At 42.6% G+C, this 17,653-nt stretch overlaps 1 protein-coding gene across 1 annotated transcript; it reads right to left on the bottom strand.

The window, feature by feature from the left end:
• Window positions 1-3,194: 3,194 nt before the first annotated feature.
• On the bottom strand, window positions 3,195-17,653 carry peli2 (pellino E3 ubiquitin protein ligase family member 2). The gene is made up of 6 exons (XM_074692533.1): window positions 17,312-17,653; window positions 11,160-11,289; window positions 7,320-7,421; window positions 6,482-6,679; window positions 6,125-6,313; window positions 3,195-6,031 (listed from the first exon to the last, which is right to left on the bottom strand). Exons 1-6 carry the CDS (start codon window positions 17,386-17,388, stop codon window positions 5,453-5,455), a joined length of 1,275 nt encoding a protein of 424 aa, XP_074548634.1. The 5' UTR covers window positions 17,389-17,653; the 3' UTR covers window positions 3,195-5,452.

Below are 17,653 nucleotides of genomic sequence, written 5' to 3'. Positions count from 1 at the left end.
TATGCGGGAAAGGGGGCATCAGAGGCTAAAAGAGGTGCACCCTCAATGTTTAAATTTGATGCTTGATTTTCCAAACCGGTTTTCTCCTCATATGTTTTAATAAAATATTTGTTTCAGCTTCTCTATGGCCTGTTTTTATTTGCCTTTTACTTGACAACTCATTGTTATTCATTGGGAAAGTAATAAGCAGAGTAGGCTGAGTGCAAAGTGTCATCAAGAGCCACATGAAATAGTAAATAGGCCTGATATAATCATAATCCTCTTCAAACTGCAAGGCCTATGGTTAGGACTGGGTAATGCCACCCTCAGAATGTTAACTGAAAAGTAGAGCAGAAAAAGTGAGCATGTTGTTTGATGAGATACAGTAACATTAATGAGGAAAAAAAGAGAGGATATTTTTGTGTGTGACGTGTTGGTTGGATACATACCACTGAAAACTTTTACCAGTTGGAATAAAAAAAATGCCTCTAACTACACAATATCAGGCAAACAGCTGTGTCCTGTGTGCACCCTCTAGAGTTGTATGTACTCTTATTGAGTTACACGAGGAGCAGAGCTCTAACGCTTATTTATGCATGATGATCAGCATACAATACAATTGAGATCAGTATTACAGACCTCAACTTGCCAGCAAGGATGTCTTGTTGATAGCTTCACAGCTCATGCAGCCACCTGCGGCATCTTGTATGTGACGTCTATGCATCAAACAAGCCTTAAAATTCTAGTGCTGTATGATCAATAAGGTTGGATTGATGTAAAACTAAGCAACAGTTTTCTTTGCATTTAAGAGTCCTTTAGTTTCACTTTGAGACTTTGGTTGCACATCTTCATTTTGTTTCTTGGAGGACTCAGTCTTGCAAGATTTGGATGTTGCCAATGTGGTATGTTTCTTTAAAGTAAAGAAGAAGTGAATACAAGGGTGCCAGCTGGCCCAGCAATTTTAGTGAGCGCTAGGGATGGGTACCAAATCAGGTACCGACTGAATTCTGTTAAAAGTACCGGGTACCGATTCACGTAAAATCAAAAACCATGTTTAGGTACCTAAATGCATCCTTGTGACTGTGAGGGAGTAGAAAAGTAGGCAACTTTCCATGCTGGACATGAACACAGCATTGCAAGTTTATATACTGAAGAATGAATATGTTAAATTAAAAAAAAAAATTCTATGATTAAACAAACTGATATTTTTTACCACATAAACACAAAAAAGTACTGAAAGTTGGTACCATCGAATACCGGTACCAATTGCCAGGTACCGGGCATTGGTACCATATCGCTTCAAATGTGAAAGGTACCCATCCCTAGTGAGCGCCACATTAACCAAGGGTATAGTCCTCTAGCGTTTAGCTGAACCTTTGCTCCCTACACTTCCTGTCTCTCCACAGCATTCAATAAAGGGCATAGAAAGCCATAAGTTTGATGCTTACTGAGACAACTGAAAAATCAGAGCTTGATCAGAGATAAATTCACCTTCAAGGAGCAAAAAGAAAAAACAGATTTCATTTTTTTTAATTCAGTGACCTTTGTGTGTCCCTCACTTTATGCTATGGACCAACATTAAGTGAAAGGATAATCCCAATAAGATCAAAGTTTGTTCACTATATTCATTGGCATACTATTTCTCCCAACACTTCAGTTCACCTCCACCCAAATTGTCTGAATTACTGAGTCCCCTCAGCCATCTCTCCAATCTGCTCTGATTTAAAGAAAAAGTTGTGGAGTTTTAGTGAAAAGGATCACAGTTACGTTCCCTTTCATTCCTTTGCTTCTGCAGAATTGGCCTTCAAGTGGTCAGCCTCTCTGTGCGGCAACAAAAGGTGTATTAGCTAACCAAAAAGGACTTTTTAGCACCACTATAATGCAACTGAAAATGAGGCTCCTGTGAAATGAAGTCATGTGGCTGCGAGAAGGGGAAAAGTTAATGAGGTTTCCAAAAGGTTACGCTGGAAGCACTGAGGTTTGTGTCAATCTTACACCGAGCCCTACGTCAATATAACACATGAACCTCACTTTCTCATCCAGGAGGCTGGTTCAAGAAAAAAATATTGTATCATTCCACTTCTATTTGCATAACCCTGGCCTGCTTAAGGCAGGGGAGCCACCGAGTGATCTCAAAATTAACATGCTGTCACCTTCAGTGTCTCTTCTGTCATTCAGAAAAACAGGCAAGTGTGCAGACATATGAACCCATCGCACATCTACTGCAAAATGTTAATTAGGAAGTGAGGCATCCCACGGCTCCGTTCCCTCTCCGAACGCCTAACTGACATGTTATGTATTTAAATCCCTTTCATGTGCCCTTATTATAGAAGAGAGGAAGTCACATGCGAGTGATGGAAAATGTCATCATCATCTGCATCGTGCAATATTTTTGCAAAGACAAAAATAAAAGCTAAAAACTGCTCACAACTGTGCTTATTTGTCAGCCATGTTTGATGCAAGGATTTAAATCTGAAATAAATCTAACAAATGAATAATTAATTTGTAGAAATGTAAACGTAAACACACACAAATGTTGAGGATTAATCAGTAGATGTCCAACCTTAAAAATGTAGCAAACATACATTTTCTCTGGTAACGTAATTGCACATATAGAGGATTTTCAGGCATACTGATTTAATTTAATTTCTCTTGATTGAAATGTATGTGTGATGTATTTATACTGGCTCTTTTTTATAATAAACATCAAACTTCCATTTCATTGCTGTATATTTTGGCTACTGGATGCTGCAGGCTGAGTAGTGTGGGCTTAATGCCAAGACCTCTATTGTTGATGAAACAGTGCCCTCTTGTGGCCACAAAGGGAAACAACACCCAGCAGTAAACACCAAGGAATGTGAGCCATGTAGCCTTTTTTTATGAGAAACATTAAGATTAGTCTGATAAGGCATAACATGAAATGCATATAAAATACGACTTCAAGAAAAGTGTCTCTTATCTTGTGAAATAGTGCGTTTGATGGAGCTATCAAAACAGAGAGCAAGTTTGGCGAGCTGGGAGACAAGAATGATGAAACACACATGTAACTTAACATAACTGCTGTGTTGTGTGTACACAGCTGATACATCTGGAGGTTAAAGGGAGAAGCCTCACAAAGAGAACAAATTGTGAAACTTTACATGGCTGTCATATTTTTGAGAGAGCTGAAAATCAGAGAGACAACCGACTCAGTTTTCAAAAAATATTTTATTCTTTGCAAAGGAGGCATTGGGAGCATCAGTGCGTTCTATGGCTTGTGTACAGAGTTCCTGTAGGGGACAAAATCATAGAACAAGCCCTTGGGTGAACTGAGGGCCCCACCCATGTTTACCGAGGAGGAATGTTTGAGGCAGCTACTCGGCAGCTGTTACAGAACACGGTCTCAAGCAAACCAGCACAGTGTCGGAGCTCAGAGTGTTGGAGAGGAATGCTACTGTACATTATGTGACTTTGTACTCGAACCTTGTTGGCAGTTACATAAAATCTGAAGAAAAACAAGCCATTCAGAAATGCTTCGTGGTATGAGTGAAGAATAATGCTGCTGATAACTTGAAGAATGCTAGGTATGTTTCTTGAAGGAAGGAACAGAAACAGAAAAATGCTCCAGCAGTCAAGTCGGCTTAAATCAAGGTGAAATCTCCCCGTAACTACACTCGTGACTTTTTATTCATTTTAATGCAACCCTGAAGAAAGACTGAACGCTAGAATAGGAACAATACTCTCAATATCCCATCATTTCATGATCTAATACATTTTATAAGACAGTGGCAGATTAATGCCTGCATCTACACTCTACATACGGCACAGTCTGCTCGGCTCACAGAAGAATGCACAGATTTGTCCCAGATTCTTTAGTTTCAATTCATCCGCTGCTTTCTTTTGGACAACTTGACTCATCCACACACAAAAGAACTTGCTAATTTTGGCATAGTGTGTGATAATATCATTATTCCCATGCAGCCGGTTGCAAACAGCCTCGCCTGTAATCCAGAGCTGTCACCGTTCCACCGTAGCAGCAGTTTGGGTTCAGAAGTGTTTACAGAAATACTTTGGATCTGAGAGAGTGGACGTTACATCTCTCGTGTGGAGAGGAAAACAGCTCCTCCTTATATTTGGTATAATCTCTGGATGCTGCTGAGACTGTGCCCAGGTTTGACAGCGGAGAAATCATTGGATCAGACCCAGCGTGGGATAAAGCTAACAACAGTGCAGATTGAAAACAGTACATGTGTGCCAGGCAGGGATACAGCTAGCCTGCAAGCTAGCATGCACGCACGCATGCATGCGCGCACGCAGGTGTCGCTGACTCAGATGGTAGCACGGTTTCAGAAACACACCATATTTTTTAGAAAGCGAGTTGTGTAATTGAAGCACCACCAGGAGAGCAGATGTGTATCAGTACATTCATTGTCAAACCCTGCACGGTCGCTTCCACTCTGTGTTCTCTCCAGTAGTGTTTCATTCTGGGGGGTGGGTGAGATCATAAAACTGAAATCGGGGTGAAATGATGCAGGGTGGTTTGAATAAAGCCCACAGAGTCCAACTCTCACACACACACTATCATACATTAATGCTCACACTCATACACATCATTTATGCAGGAGAAAAATATATTAACATTTGCATTATAAAACAGGAACGAGGGCCTCTGTGTAGTAAAATACGTCTTCAGTCGAATAAAAACGTGAAGAAGAATCTGTGTGGGTTGCAATTTCCTTATGTCATCTGAATGTAAAACTATCTCTCCCTTTGCCCTCAACAAAATATCTCATTTAAGAAAAATATTCCCACGTCTGATGGGATTTGAGGCACTGGATTATATCTCTGTACACAAAAAGTCTTCCTCAAAGTTTGTTCAGCCAACAGCAGAATCCAAAGCGCTGCATGAACCAGGTGTTGTCTCTTTTTTAACGGGGACGTTTTCACTTAATGATCCTCCTGTGCTTTCTCACAGCCAACAGTCCAGCTGTCTGGCTCTGTATAGACTCAGACCCACCGGGAATTGAACTACGAACCCCAGTACTCAAAACAGACCCGACAAAACCTGATCACTGTTTTTTTTGTTCAGTCTTATCCAGGAAGTAAAAGCGATGAATTCCTTCGACTATGTTGACTCTGTGGCCCTTTGATGCAATCCCAGCAGCCATTGTAGTTTCAAACACCCGAACGCTGGAGCCTCGTTCAAAGCAGTCGGCTGGCAGAGCGGTGAGAACAGTGTTTCATTCAAGAAGAGCCAGGCATCTGCGGTCCTGTGTGCGTCACATCTCCGTATCCCACAGAGGCCTCAAAGCAGCCACAAGAGGCCCTGAACAACCTGTACTGGTTCTCTGTGGTGGAGTATCCACAGAGTGAGCAGGACTCTCCTGTCCTCCGCTGGCTGACATGAACAACACAAAGCACAAAATATTCCATCAGTTTCACAGCATGTTGGCATCCCTGTCTCATCCTCTCTGCCAAAGCCGGACTCTTCTGCTCAATCCACCGGGCCCTGGAAGATCAGCTTGGAGCAGCCCTGAGTCAGGCTGAGCTGAGTGGCACAGAAGGGGCAGGCGGCGTGGAAGGCGTGGGTGCCGTGGGGCAGAGGGATCTCTGCCCAGTACTTCACTGATTTTTCCGAACACACGTGTCCACATGGCACAAAGGCGTGCGTGGGTGCCCCCGTGTCCACGTAGAAAGCAGGTTCGCAGCCCAGCCACAGCGGCACGTATGGCCCGACCACCCGGCACATGGGACACTCTCGCTGGGCGTGCTGCTCATGCTCTGAGCGGTGCCCCCAGTTGTGGTAGCCATGCACATGACCACACGCAAGGTAGACCCAAGGCTGCTTGTCCTCCAGAGAGGAGAGGGCACGGCTGCGTTGCATGCTGGGAAAGGCAAGGGTGTTGAGACCCACAGGACACTGAGGCCGTGCTGCGTTGATCTCCTGCCTGAGAGCCTCCAGGTGCTTCTGGGTGGGAGTGTGGAAGAGGCCTTCGGCAGTGCGCCACAGCAGAGTCGCTCCACACAGATCCACCAGGGAGCCGTCCTGCAGTATGTTGCTCTCATTCTCCACCTGCAGATGAAGCAGACGCACATTAGCTCCTCTGTTAATGCAGCACGATGTTAGCATGTTACATTTTGAGCAGGGGAACATTCATGTACTGACCAGTTTGCCTGGGGTCTGTGCTGAGCGCGTCTCTCTGAGCGTGTAAACATCTCCACAGACGGAGATCTCTCTCCAGACACCTGGCTTTGACTCCTCGGTGAAGCCGCCCTTAGGGTGCATTACCAGCACGCCATTAGTGGTTAGCCCGTCCATGTGACCATCAGGGTTCTTCCATTTTGCGGCTTTTTCCTGTTAACCGAACAGAACATATGATGATGATGCAAAGCAAGACTGGTGAAGAAACTGGATTTGTCCATCTGGTCCTCACTCTCAGTTTAATGGGCACAAACTGGATATCCTGTCTATGACAGCGGTGGAAATAAAAATATAGCCCATGGTACTTTAAATTGTAATTACCCCAAGGAAGATGTTTTTGGAAGAATCAAATCCAGCTGCATAGATGCGAGCAGTGAAGGGTGGGTTGCGCTCACAGACGACTCTGCAGGCAAAGCGGGAGATGGTGCTCTGCGTGATGGGAGTCTCCTCTCCATCCTGGCCTCCCGCTATTGTGTCAGTCACCACAAAGTCTATGGGACTCTCTGTGGAACGCCCAATCTGCACAACAACACAGTAATCAGTACGGCTGGAGCGCTCTTTTTATGATGTGTTGACTCTACTCTGGGACTCAGCAAGCTCTCTGCAGATATCTGAACTTTTGACTTTTGTGCTTCTCCAGCAGTTAAAGTTTGTAACCAACTGATGTTAAGAAAAACAGGGTGAAAATGTTAAGATACAACAGTACAAGACATTCTGGCAACACACAGCTGAAGACACACAACATATTTACAGCACAATGTCTCAAACAACATTCTATCACTGCTTCTGTGTGACAGACTTTTGTCTCGCAGTCCGCTGAGCTCAGTCCTGACAACATGCTAACATTTCTCAAGCTGAACAAACAAAAGGTAAAAATAAGCATTTCCCTCTTTCATTTCCTCTTTTTCTTCATCTCAAATTGCCCCAAAGTCCTGCTTTTTGCACAGTTTCCCCTTCCCTGCTGTGTTTGTGCTTCTGGTCAGCGTTTATTTATCACACATTCTCACACACACACTGGTTAAATATGCGTCTGCTTTTTCTGAGACCTACAATTTAATCACTTCACGTTCAGATTAACAACACAAACAGAGCCGTTTTCAATAACATTCAACAAGCAAGGTCAACCCTGGAGTGGTGATGGAACTGAAATGTATTTTACCTGAAACATGTCTGTGTCTTTGTCATGGCAGTACTCCACCACTACCGTCTGGTTCCTGGACAGGGTGTAGGAGATGCTGTGTTGGCCTTTACAGTGCACAGCCTGAAAAATTTCAAAAGCTCATTAAAAACATGCAAAACGTTGTTATGGTTTGGGGATAGTTTGTCTGTCTGTTTGTGAAGAACATAACTCAAAAAGTAACAAACGGATCTTGATGAAATTTTCAGGAAATGTTCAAAATGTGATAAGGAACAAGTGATTAAATTTTGGAGGTGATCTGGATCACCGTCTGGATCCAGGATGTTTTTAAAGGATTCTTTATCATTGTGAGATAGGGCTGTTTCAACATATGTGTGTATAACTCCACCATAAATGGTCAGATTGCTTTGCAAAACAATACAAGACAAGGCCACCATAATTTCTGAAAGATGTAAAAGTATGATCCAGATCCTGGCAATATTCTGGATACTAAGATCCAGAATATGAAATATGTACTGGGTCATCATCATGTTCAACACTGTCAGGAAGCAAATTATCATACAAACCTGCAACTAACACTAAATTGTAGCAAACAGTCTGCTGAAAGGGAGTATAACATTAAACAGGGTATGTGCTAAAATCCTGAGGTTGATCTCAATACCATTTTAAGACTTTTTCAAAAACCTTTAAAAAAGTTTTAAGACTTAATCGCAACTTTCAGTTGTTGTTGGCATCCACTTTTTAACAGTTGTAGTTTACATTTTTACAGAAATGATGTAAGCTAAGGAGTAATAAAGCTTGAAAGAACAAATGAAACTAAAGGCAGGTTTATCAACACTCCCACAACAAGAAACAGCAGTTATTCGAGGCCAACTTGCTGAAGAAAATGAGAAATTATTTAATCATTTTTAAAATTTAGGACATGTGCCAGAGATAGTGTGATTTGCTTTAATGTTGTATTTAATTTCTCTTTATCAAACAAGAAATGACTTTATTTATAGCTGGTGTTTATACCGCTCACAATCCTTATTGTTGTATTTTATTGTAACTAGAGTCTTTATGTATCGTTTTTATTTTATTCTTTTTTATTTTTGTATTTTTCTACTGACTCCATCGATTTCTGCTGCTAACACAACAATTTTCCAGTTTGGGATCAATAAAGTAACTCTATTCTTTTCTATTCTATTCTATTTTAGAACTTTATCGGGTGAATGTTTAACGTCCCAATCAGGGGACAGTTGCAATGAGGAAAATAAATATTAATGGATATTTTTTGGGGTCAAAGCTTGAATACTTATGAAACTTAATACCTCATAAATCCACAATTAAGACTTTTTAATACTTTTTAAGGGCCTTAATTTTCCCAAAATTGATTTATCAACTTTTAATACTCTTTAAGACCCCGCGGACACCCTGTTAAAGTAGGACTAAAGTGTTGGTGACAATCACAATATGCACGGTGGAGGTCTGTGCTGTCTGACTGATTTTCTAGTTTGAAAATATTTTATCAGCCTTTTTAGTCGCTGCAAATAACTGTTCATGCATTTTCCCTTAAAAAGATCTCTGGCAGGACTTTGTGGTAGAGGAGCAGCGTGTAAAGTCACACTCCTATGACAGTGATCATAAAATGCCCACAGGCCTGAGTTCACACAAGCTCGGCCACCAGCTGAACGGCCTCGTCCGGTGCAGTGATGGACGGTGGGTTAGAGTCGGTCAGACAGCGCTCCCATCAACTCTTACCACATGCCACTATCATCCGGCTCTAATCTGCGAATTCCATTTCCCAAACATACCCCCTCTCTCCCCTCCTCCTCCTCCTCCTCTCCTTTTGTCACGTGTGAGAGGGGGAGAGAAAGTGGGTCATCATTGCTGCCACGCTGCTGTAACCTCAGAGACAGACGGGGACAAATGTCATCATCACATGCAGTCCTGTCTCGACTGCACCACTACAAACAAATGGTGCTGCACCTGTTCCACGTAAGAGCACTTCACTGACACAACTCTCAGAACATAAACATGAATATATATGTTTTTAAGCGTGCTGCCACACCTCCCAGAAATGTCCCAGCTGAAGGAGTGGAATGAAGAGTAAATCCACGGGCTATCTGACCCCCTGCAGGAAGGTCAATGCAAACAATCACACAAGAACAAACATGATGATTGAGATCAAGCAGGGACACAAAAAAGCAAGGGCATGATTTGAATAGAAGGCAAGCAGTGGCATCATGGGAGCTCCACGTTATCTGTCATGAACACCAGAGTGTGCACAGACACGTGAGCTTCCCCCCTCAGCGCCTGAGCCACAGAGCAGCCTCAGTTCATCCGTACGACACAGCCACACTGTGAGGGAGCTGGAGCAGGCTGGGGGGAGTGCAGCAGGAAAGAAAATATTAGAAAAAGAAGGGAGGCACGGCTCTCCTCCAAGTAAAGTCCAGCTCATTACACTGCTCGTTTCCAAGGCACGGCTAGTTTCTGACCTCGCGTACCACTGGGACGTGCAGGGTCAGGCAACTGAAACAACTTCCTCCTCAGTTTACCCTTTTAATCCCAGAACTGGTAACAGGATGGCAGAGAGGAAGAGAGGGGAAAGGGGAAGAGGACACACACAAGTTCCCGTCTCTGAAACCATTTTCTGACTAACAGACCTGAGTAAACATCTTTAGAAACAACCTGAAGTGTAAATCAGATGAAACATTTAGCCACGTCTCACACTCCAAAGGAACTTTGAATGATGAACAAGCTTAGCAGAGAGCAGGCGAGAAAAGCTCTCCACAGACATCAGGAGTCAAGTTCCAGAGGGTGAGAGTAACCTGAACCAAAGAGCCTTTCTGAGAATCGAGCTAAACTCAACAAAAGTCTGAAATATCGGCCTCAGAGAGGTGCAGAGGTAAGCAGGTCCTTCAGCTTGTTTGGCAGTTTTGCAAAGGCAGGAATGCAGCAAGGCAGACATGTTATACTCGATGGGGCAGTTTCGGTGAGGCGCTCCTGTGCAAAGAAAAGCTCGGAGGCCCCGGCTAAGAGCTGCAGTTATTGTACTGGGAATGTCAACATTTGGGCCTGCCAAAAACAATGCAAAGGAGTCGACTGCACACCACGAGCTACTGCAAAAAACAACCTGCTGTTCCCAGAAAGATTCTGCTCTCGCTGCTTTTAATCTGCTGAGTTCAACCAGGAAATGGAATCAGCACATCCACAATATTACTAGGGATGCACGATATTGGATTTTTGCTGATATCTGATATGCCGATATATCGAAACCCCTTTTGGCCAATACCAATACCGATAATCACAAGTTTGTTTGTTTTTTTCACTGTAAAGAAAGCTAAGTCTATCCTGTACTGGAATTTATATGTTACTCTTATTGTGACGGTCTTATTTGTTTAAGAAACACACATAAAACAAGACAAAAAACATTTGATTTTACCATAAATAAGAAATGTATTATTTTTACAAACTCAAGACATTCAGTATTGAAATACAGAAAAATAATTTCTTTAGATCACATGAACTTTAAATGTACAATGCATTTTTAAACATAACGAAGTTGCATTTGATTATTTTAGAGCTACTGTAACAACCTGGTGACAGACACAGAGCTCTGCAGTGCAAATAAATGAAGTGCTACATTTTATTTAAGGAGCTTATTTTTCAGATGGAAAACAATAATAATCCTAACTGAATAGCACCTTATCAGCTGTGCTTATCGACAGAAATTTTTACATCTGCCGATACCGATAAACGTGTTTTTAAGCTTTTATCAGCTGATACCGATATTGTGCCGATAATATCGTGCATCCCTAAATATTACTCATCCATCTCTATGCTTAAACACACAAACCACCAACATTTTCTGGGAGTTACCTTGCTGGCCTGTGGTGTGTTGAGGATGTGCACAGTGCTTGGCTTAACACCATTGGCTTTGGTCCTTCTGTACAGCGCAAATCTGCTTTTCCTTCTTCCGCGATCTCCGTTAGGCAGAGAGCCATTGTACCTGTCACAGAGGAAAAAAAACACAGACATTTTTTATGATGACATCAACAGGAAATGTTTCTGATCACCTGAGGAGCAAAGACAGGGAAGTAAAAATGTTTGTGTCTTTTGGAGAAGAGTTTTGCCACACGTTACATCACAGGGAATCTACTGCTCACTATTGGCAATGTAAGCATTACCTTGGATAATGTCTCATATTACATAACGCACTCTGCTACTTGTGATTTCAGTGAGCCAAGCCTGTGTTAACTGCAGCTGTTCTTTGGCGTCGTGTCCCAGGCAGGAGCAGGTTTTAAGATGCACGTCAGGTTTGCTGTCACTTTGGGGAGGCAGAGTCGGGGTGGAGAGATGGTTCACATGACTCAAACACGTTCTTCTCTCTTGGCTGACTTTTGAACATCGATACTAAAAGTTCTAGGATTAAAAATTTAGAGACTCAGAAAAAGCAGAGGAGCATCGGGAGAACAAGAAGTCTCAGTGTGAGGGACCTCGCCGAGGCCTTGTGAATGAAGAAGCCCCTTCCGGTAGACCAGTCCTCTCCCCACCCACCAGCTGGTTCCTACAGCTGGGACACCCCATGCTCTACCTCCATCCAACACACAGACCTTCTGTCACCCACTCACATGTAACCACGGTGTGCTGAGCAGACACTCTGAACAACAGGAATATCTCTATCACAGCCTCAGGTTTGCATAACGCTGCACATCAGGAAGAACCACAAACCACAGCACAAGCCCACTGTTCTCTGTGGTGCGAAATAAATCCAACAGTAGCAACAAGAGCTCCATTCTGCTCCTCCCTACCTCCCACCCTAGCTCCTCCACCTGTCCCATGTCTGCACATGGCGGGCCAGGCATGGAAACACATGGTCCCAGTCAGCAGAGTGCACAAAGCTGGCCTGTAGGACACGCCACCCACAGAGAGCAGGAGAGGCTGTGGATAAAAGTGAAAAAAGACAAAACCGCAACAAACAGACAACAAGAGGAAAAGCACAAGAAATCACAGATGGGTTTTTATTTTTGAGGGAACCTTTGAGGTGACACCGTTACAGGTCAGATCTTTAATTCTAATATTGTTCACTGACACACAGTACACATCAGCCCTGTGGTCCCAACCTGCAGGTGGATCAATCCTGGGTTGTAATGCTCTTGATCTCACTCACATTAGACTCACACTTTTAAGCTAATTAAAAAGTGTGCTGACTCCGTATTCTAATTTTATCTGTCCCAGAAACTCCCCACCTGAATAAAGACTAGGCCTTTATACGCTTTAGTCATCTATTGACTTAGGAAATAAAACACTTATCTGCAGCTTGCTGTTTTACTTGCTCTTTATATCTCCCCACACGTGTTGTCTATTATCCATCATTACATGGAGGAACAATATTCTGTCAGTCAGGGAACATAAAATCACATTAGCGAGGACAAGCTCTATAAAGCTGTGCTTTTTAATTGTGATCACTTCCCCTTTTGACCCGTGTCAGACAGACAGACAGTGGGTTTACCTCCCAATGCTTACAAGCAGGGATTATAAGTGTGCGGTGTATCACCTATCCTCCAGGGCTGCACTAAGCAGCCCACAGCACCTCCCACCTCTCCTGCTAACATGAAAGGCTAGTGTTTTCAGAGAGAGAGGGAGATATGCTGAGATGTTATTACCAGTATTAGTGTGACTGAGAGGCAGGGTGGCCTCACAGGGTCACAGAGGATGGCACAGAGGTTAGACGACGCAGTCAGCTGACTCAGACTCAAGCTGCCATGGCTCCATGTGTCCATCTGACTAATGCAGCCTTACCCAGGATTGACTGCCTTTACTCTGACCTCACTGTGGATTCAAAGATCAGGAAAGGACAACTTCAGAGAGACTGTGAGACCATTTTCTCCTTCCTGACACCTGGACATGAAAACAGGTGCTGACATTTTTGTCAACTTTGACTAACATTAAACTTCTTGAGGCTAACAAACTAGATCAGTGTATTTTATTTGCTAGAAACTAGCTTATTTAGAGGGCAGGGAATTGGACTGGTGCATCCTTAATACTCTTACTAATACAAAGGATGTGAACTTAACTCATGATACAATTAGGGATGGATATCGAATTAGATACTTTTATAGGTACCGAATTCTGTCAAAAGTACCTGGTACCGATTCACGTAAAATCAAAAGGTACCATGTTTAGGTACCTAAACACATCCTTGTGACTGTGAGGGAGTGGAAGAGTACACAATTTTCCATGCTGTAAATGAACACAGCCTTGCAAGGTTATATAGTGAAAAATAAATATGTTAAATTGAAAAAAGATATATCATTAAACAAATTGATATTTTTCACCACATAAACACAAAAAAGTACCAAAAATTGGTACCATTGAGTACCGGTACTAATTGCTAGGTACCAGGCATAGGTACCTTATCATTTTAAACGTGAAAGGTACGCATCCCTAGGTACAATATTTGCCACAAGCTAGTTCACAACATGTTTTCAAATTATCATTTCAAGGTGTTATTGCACTTCATGCTACCTCATTTTATGTTTTGGTTAAAAAAAGAAATAAACTTTTATTTTGAAAAACACTAAACTGTTAAGTTATAGGGGAAATAAAGATGTGTTTCTATTAGTTCCTCTTCAGTTAAGTTTGATGTGTCATATTTTCGTCTCTCTGCTTGTCAGCTGTGGAATCACATATCCCGAACTTTACTCACAGAGTAGAGAGATCATCCGATCATCACTAGTCCATCTGTAGCTGATAGAAATCGTATATAAAAGGAAAAATAAAAATGCTTAAATAATCAGTGAATCATCACCTATGGGTGGGAGACACTGGCACTACTTCCTCAAACATTTGAGATTCAAGGACATTTAATGTGACAATTTAAATAAGTATATCGCCCTCTGCTGTTTTATAAAGGCTTTTATTGCTCCCTTTTCATCTTATTGATAGAAATCAATCCTTATTTGTAACCATTTTCAACAACCTCACCGCCTTGTCAGGGATTCATAAATTTATTTCATCTTCAGAACGACTGTTGAAACCGAACTGAGACACTCATGGCTACATTAACTTCAGCTGACTCAGATTCAGGCTGACATGGCTCTGAGTACATCTGACTAATATAACCTTGCACAAGAAGATGATACCAGGTCCACCTACACTATGACCTCATTGTGGAGTTGAGGAAGACAAAAGGATGACTCTTTCGTTTTCTTTGATAAAAGAGATTTGTTTTTAAAAAGGGATGGCCTCCGAAGAATCAGTGTCACTTTGTACCAGAGATGTTCCTTAAGTTGATTTGTACACTTCCTTGACGGAGTGCTTCTTTGGCGATAATGTCCCAAGTTCAATCAATAGGCCTAGTATCTGCACCACAATGGACAGAGGAAGCTGAGGAAAGGCAAAGCCTGGGTCCTGATCAATCCATCCTTTCATTTCCAGGATCCCAACGCAGCCACCCGCCCTCCTCCTCCTCCTCCTCCCCGCCTCCCCCTCCCTCACTGACCAGCACCGAGCCAACACACCCAGGCAGGGAGCAGGGATGGGGGGCAGCCATGCAAGTAATAAGAGCCACCACGGTCATGACAACAAACCACTGAGGGAACTGCTGCTCAAACAAGCTTTGTTCCGTGCTGTCAGCTATCTTGTCTACCATCGGTTTTATCAATGGGATGTGATGTCATGGTAGTGATTATACACCCGTCACATCTGATTCAAATATGTGTCTTTATGTCAGGAGAGAGAACAAAAGTGTCAGCTTCAAACACACCACATGTTCAGCCCGGGGTAATAAGCAGTCAGCACGTTTTGTCCCTTATAATAAGCAGTATGGCTGTGAGTGGATGGGTGGAGGGCACAGGACAAAACCACACTTCATATATGCTTTTCCCATAGCACAAACACCTAGAAACGTTTGTTTCAAGCGTAGATTACTTCCATATGAGCGGCAGTGTTGGCCAAACTTTAACAAATGATGACGCAGCAAGTGTTTTCCAACCTAGGTGGAAGCTGTCGCCCTTTATAAACACAAACATAGTAGTTTAGAATAACAAGCGGCTGCAGTTTCATTTGTACAAACATAGTCGTGCTTTTGACTTTGCTCTGACAGAGACAGCCCAGGTTTAACCTGCTGACAGGATAAGACATGTACAGAGAAGCCACCAAAACTAGCTCGACTGTTTTCTCACAACAAAAGATTAGAGGGTATTGTTTGATAGTTTGCAAAACTTCTTACAAGGTGATTCCAGTTTCATTGCCTATAGTATCTACTGGTTGCTGGTTCAATACTAGACTGTTTAGTCTTGGATTTAGGACTTGGTCTTGGATCGAAGACCATCAATTTTGGGGGTTTTGAACCCCAAACTTTACAGCAGTATGTGAAGGGGATTATTCATTAGTTAACAGATTGGCTAATTGTTAGTAAATGAGTTAATGCAACATGTAGCTTTAAAGCATCCCAACCAGGAGTAAAGTATCAGTACCCAGCAGTAGATCCATATAACTATTGACTATTTAGGTCATCTTTTCTACTCAACATGAAGAGGTTATTGGTTCCAGTTCCTTGGTGTCGGGGTTCAGTTATATTTCATAAAAAATCCTGTACCAACATTTTAAGACTTTTGACAGCAGGTTGTGAGAAATTTGAAACCATCTTTCAGTGCAGCACTTCTTAAAAGTTTCAACAGTTCCTCAGAAATACTTTTTTTATGTAATAAAAGTTAAACCAAAACAGAGACAAAGCAACAATATTCTTGCAATTTTTATGACATCAAAAATGCTCAAATCAAGCCACTTGTTTGGTTCGGTGTTGAAATAGCACGCCCCAAGTACAGAAGTGGTTGTCTTCCTTACAGTGGTCACTGGTTCAATCCCTAGCCACAACCTTTGGCTGCCCTACTCAGCCCACTCCTCTGCTACAACCATTCCTTTCCATTTCAGTTAAGATAATATAAAAAGTCTTAAGTTGAGTGCTTTCCCACCACACAAACAAAGGTCATTCACAAGTGTTTTTCTCAAGACTGCCTTCACAAAGAAAGTTAGTTTACTCAGAAGCAAATGTGAGAGACTCTACGTTAGTATCAGGCTGCTGTCGTCCTTTGGAACAAAGTTCCTCTTGTGATGAAGTAAAATAGTTTACAAAGATCTCGTTGTGCTATCCAGCTGATGGTGGCTGTCCCATTTGTATTGCTGACTGGATATACTTTGAAGTATATTTGAAATTGAGCAGCAGGTCGGTGTCTGCAGTTGTGATATTTGGGTCCTCAACCTGCACATGTAAACAGATGATTTTAGAGAATTTCAGGAGAAATCCACATTGCGTGCTGAGATAAGTAAGCTGTGTGCTACACAAGTTTTTTGTTTTGTTTTGTTTTGCATCAAGAAAAAAACAACAATCAGGCCCTGGGGTGCTGTACGCGTGACCACAGAGGTAAAGTTGTGTAGCTTGAGATGGTGATGAAAATAGGAAGAACACTGAGGACTGGGGGAGGGGACCATCGCCACTTCCGAATTCCTAAAACCCCATGAATCCAACCTTTAGGTAGGAAGGAGCGCTTTGGTCAGAGTTGATGAGTGTGGGAATTGTTCCACCCGAGTTGCCCAACTTGTCCAGAATGTTTAAGTTTGGTGTGGATCGGCTCGTACAGAGTTAAGAAGGCAGCGATTTACTTCCTCTTAATGTAGGAATGAGGTGCCACAACCGCCTAAAAAAGCTAAAATGTACACATTTCTGACTGCGCACGTGTCTGATTAGTGGAGTAACGTGAGCTCGTGAATCTCACTGCGCTTGACGTTTTACCAAGCTATTTCTAGAGGTATAATCGAGCCGATACTCCTGTTAAAAAATGAGAACTAAGAGATCCACATCTGATCTATTTTTAATACCCAACATGACGTTCAGTCACGTCGCCAAGTTGGCTACGTGGGAGCCCTCTTGTGAAACTTCCTGAGGACAAATAATCGCTTTCAGTTCAAGCGGGGGAGCATATACAAAAATATAACCACGACTTATGCATCAGAAAGGCTTAACTTACCCAAGCACCACCAGTTCCCCGTACTTCACTGGGTCTTTGGACGGGGCGCAGTACTCCTCTTGGCTTGACGAAAACATGAGGCTTCAGGCTTCACTGTGTAACGTTGGCTATACAGTAATAACAACGGCCCCGAAATAACCAGAAACTGTCCTCAAAATACACAAAAAGCTCTCATTTCATGTCAAATGTCTAGCGGTACAAATCTGTGTATCTACACAATTTCAGTTTTCTATAAATACATTGGTCTCAAACTTCTTTACCGTGACATGGCAAAACGTAACTTACTTGGCGGTTGAATCCGCTCTGAAGCAGATACAAAAACAGCGAGCAGCAGGGCCGGAA

This window comes from Halichoeres trimaculatus, unplaced genomic scaffold (assembly GCF_033239565.1).
Source record: "Halichoeres trimaculatus isolate MK-OKI-2021-1 unplaced genomic scaffold, fHalTri1.1 fHalTri1_scaffold_17, whole genome shotgun sequence".
Taxonomy (NCBI): Eukaryota; Metazoa; Chordata; class Actinopteri; order Labriformes; family Labridae; genus Halichoeres; species Halichoeres trimaculatus.
The sequence above is the reverse complement of the archived record's forward strand: the minus strand, read 5'-3'. Positions and strand labels throughout refer to the sequence as shown.

Coding starts and splice junctions, on each gene's coding strand:
- peli2 (XM_074692533.1), bottom strand. CDS start 17,388: ATGTTTTCGTCAAGCCAAGAGGAGTACTGCGCCCCGTCCAAAGACCCA. Junction 7,422..11,159: donor ACACACCACAGGCCAGCAAG/GTAACTCCCAGA, acceptor GAAATTTTTCAG/GCTGTGCACTGTAAAGGCCA. Junction 6,314..6,481: donor CCAAAAACATCTTCCTTGGG/GTAATTACAATT, acceptor TTCGGTTAACAG/GAAAAAGCCGCAAAATGGAA.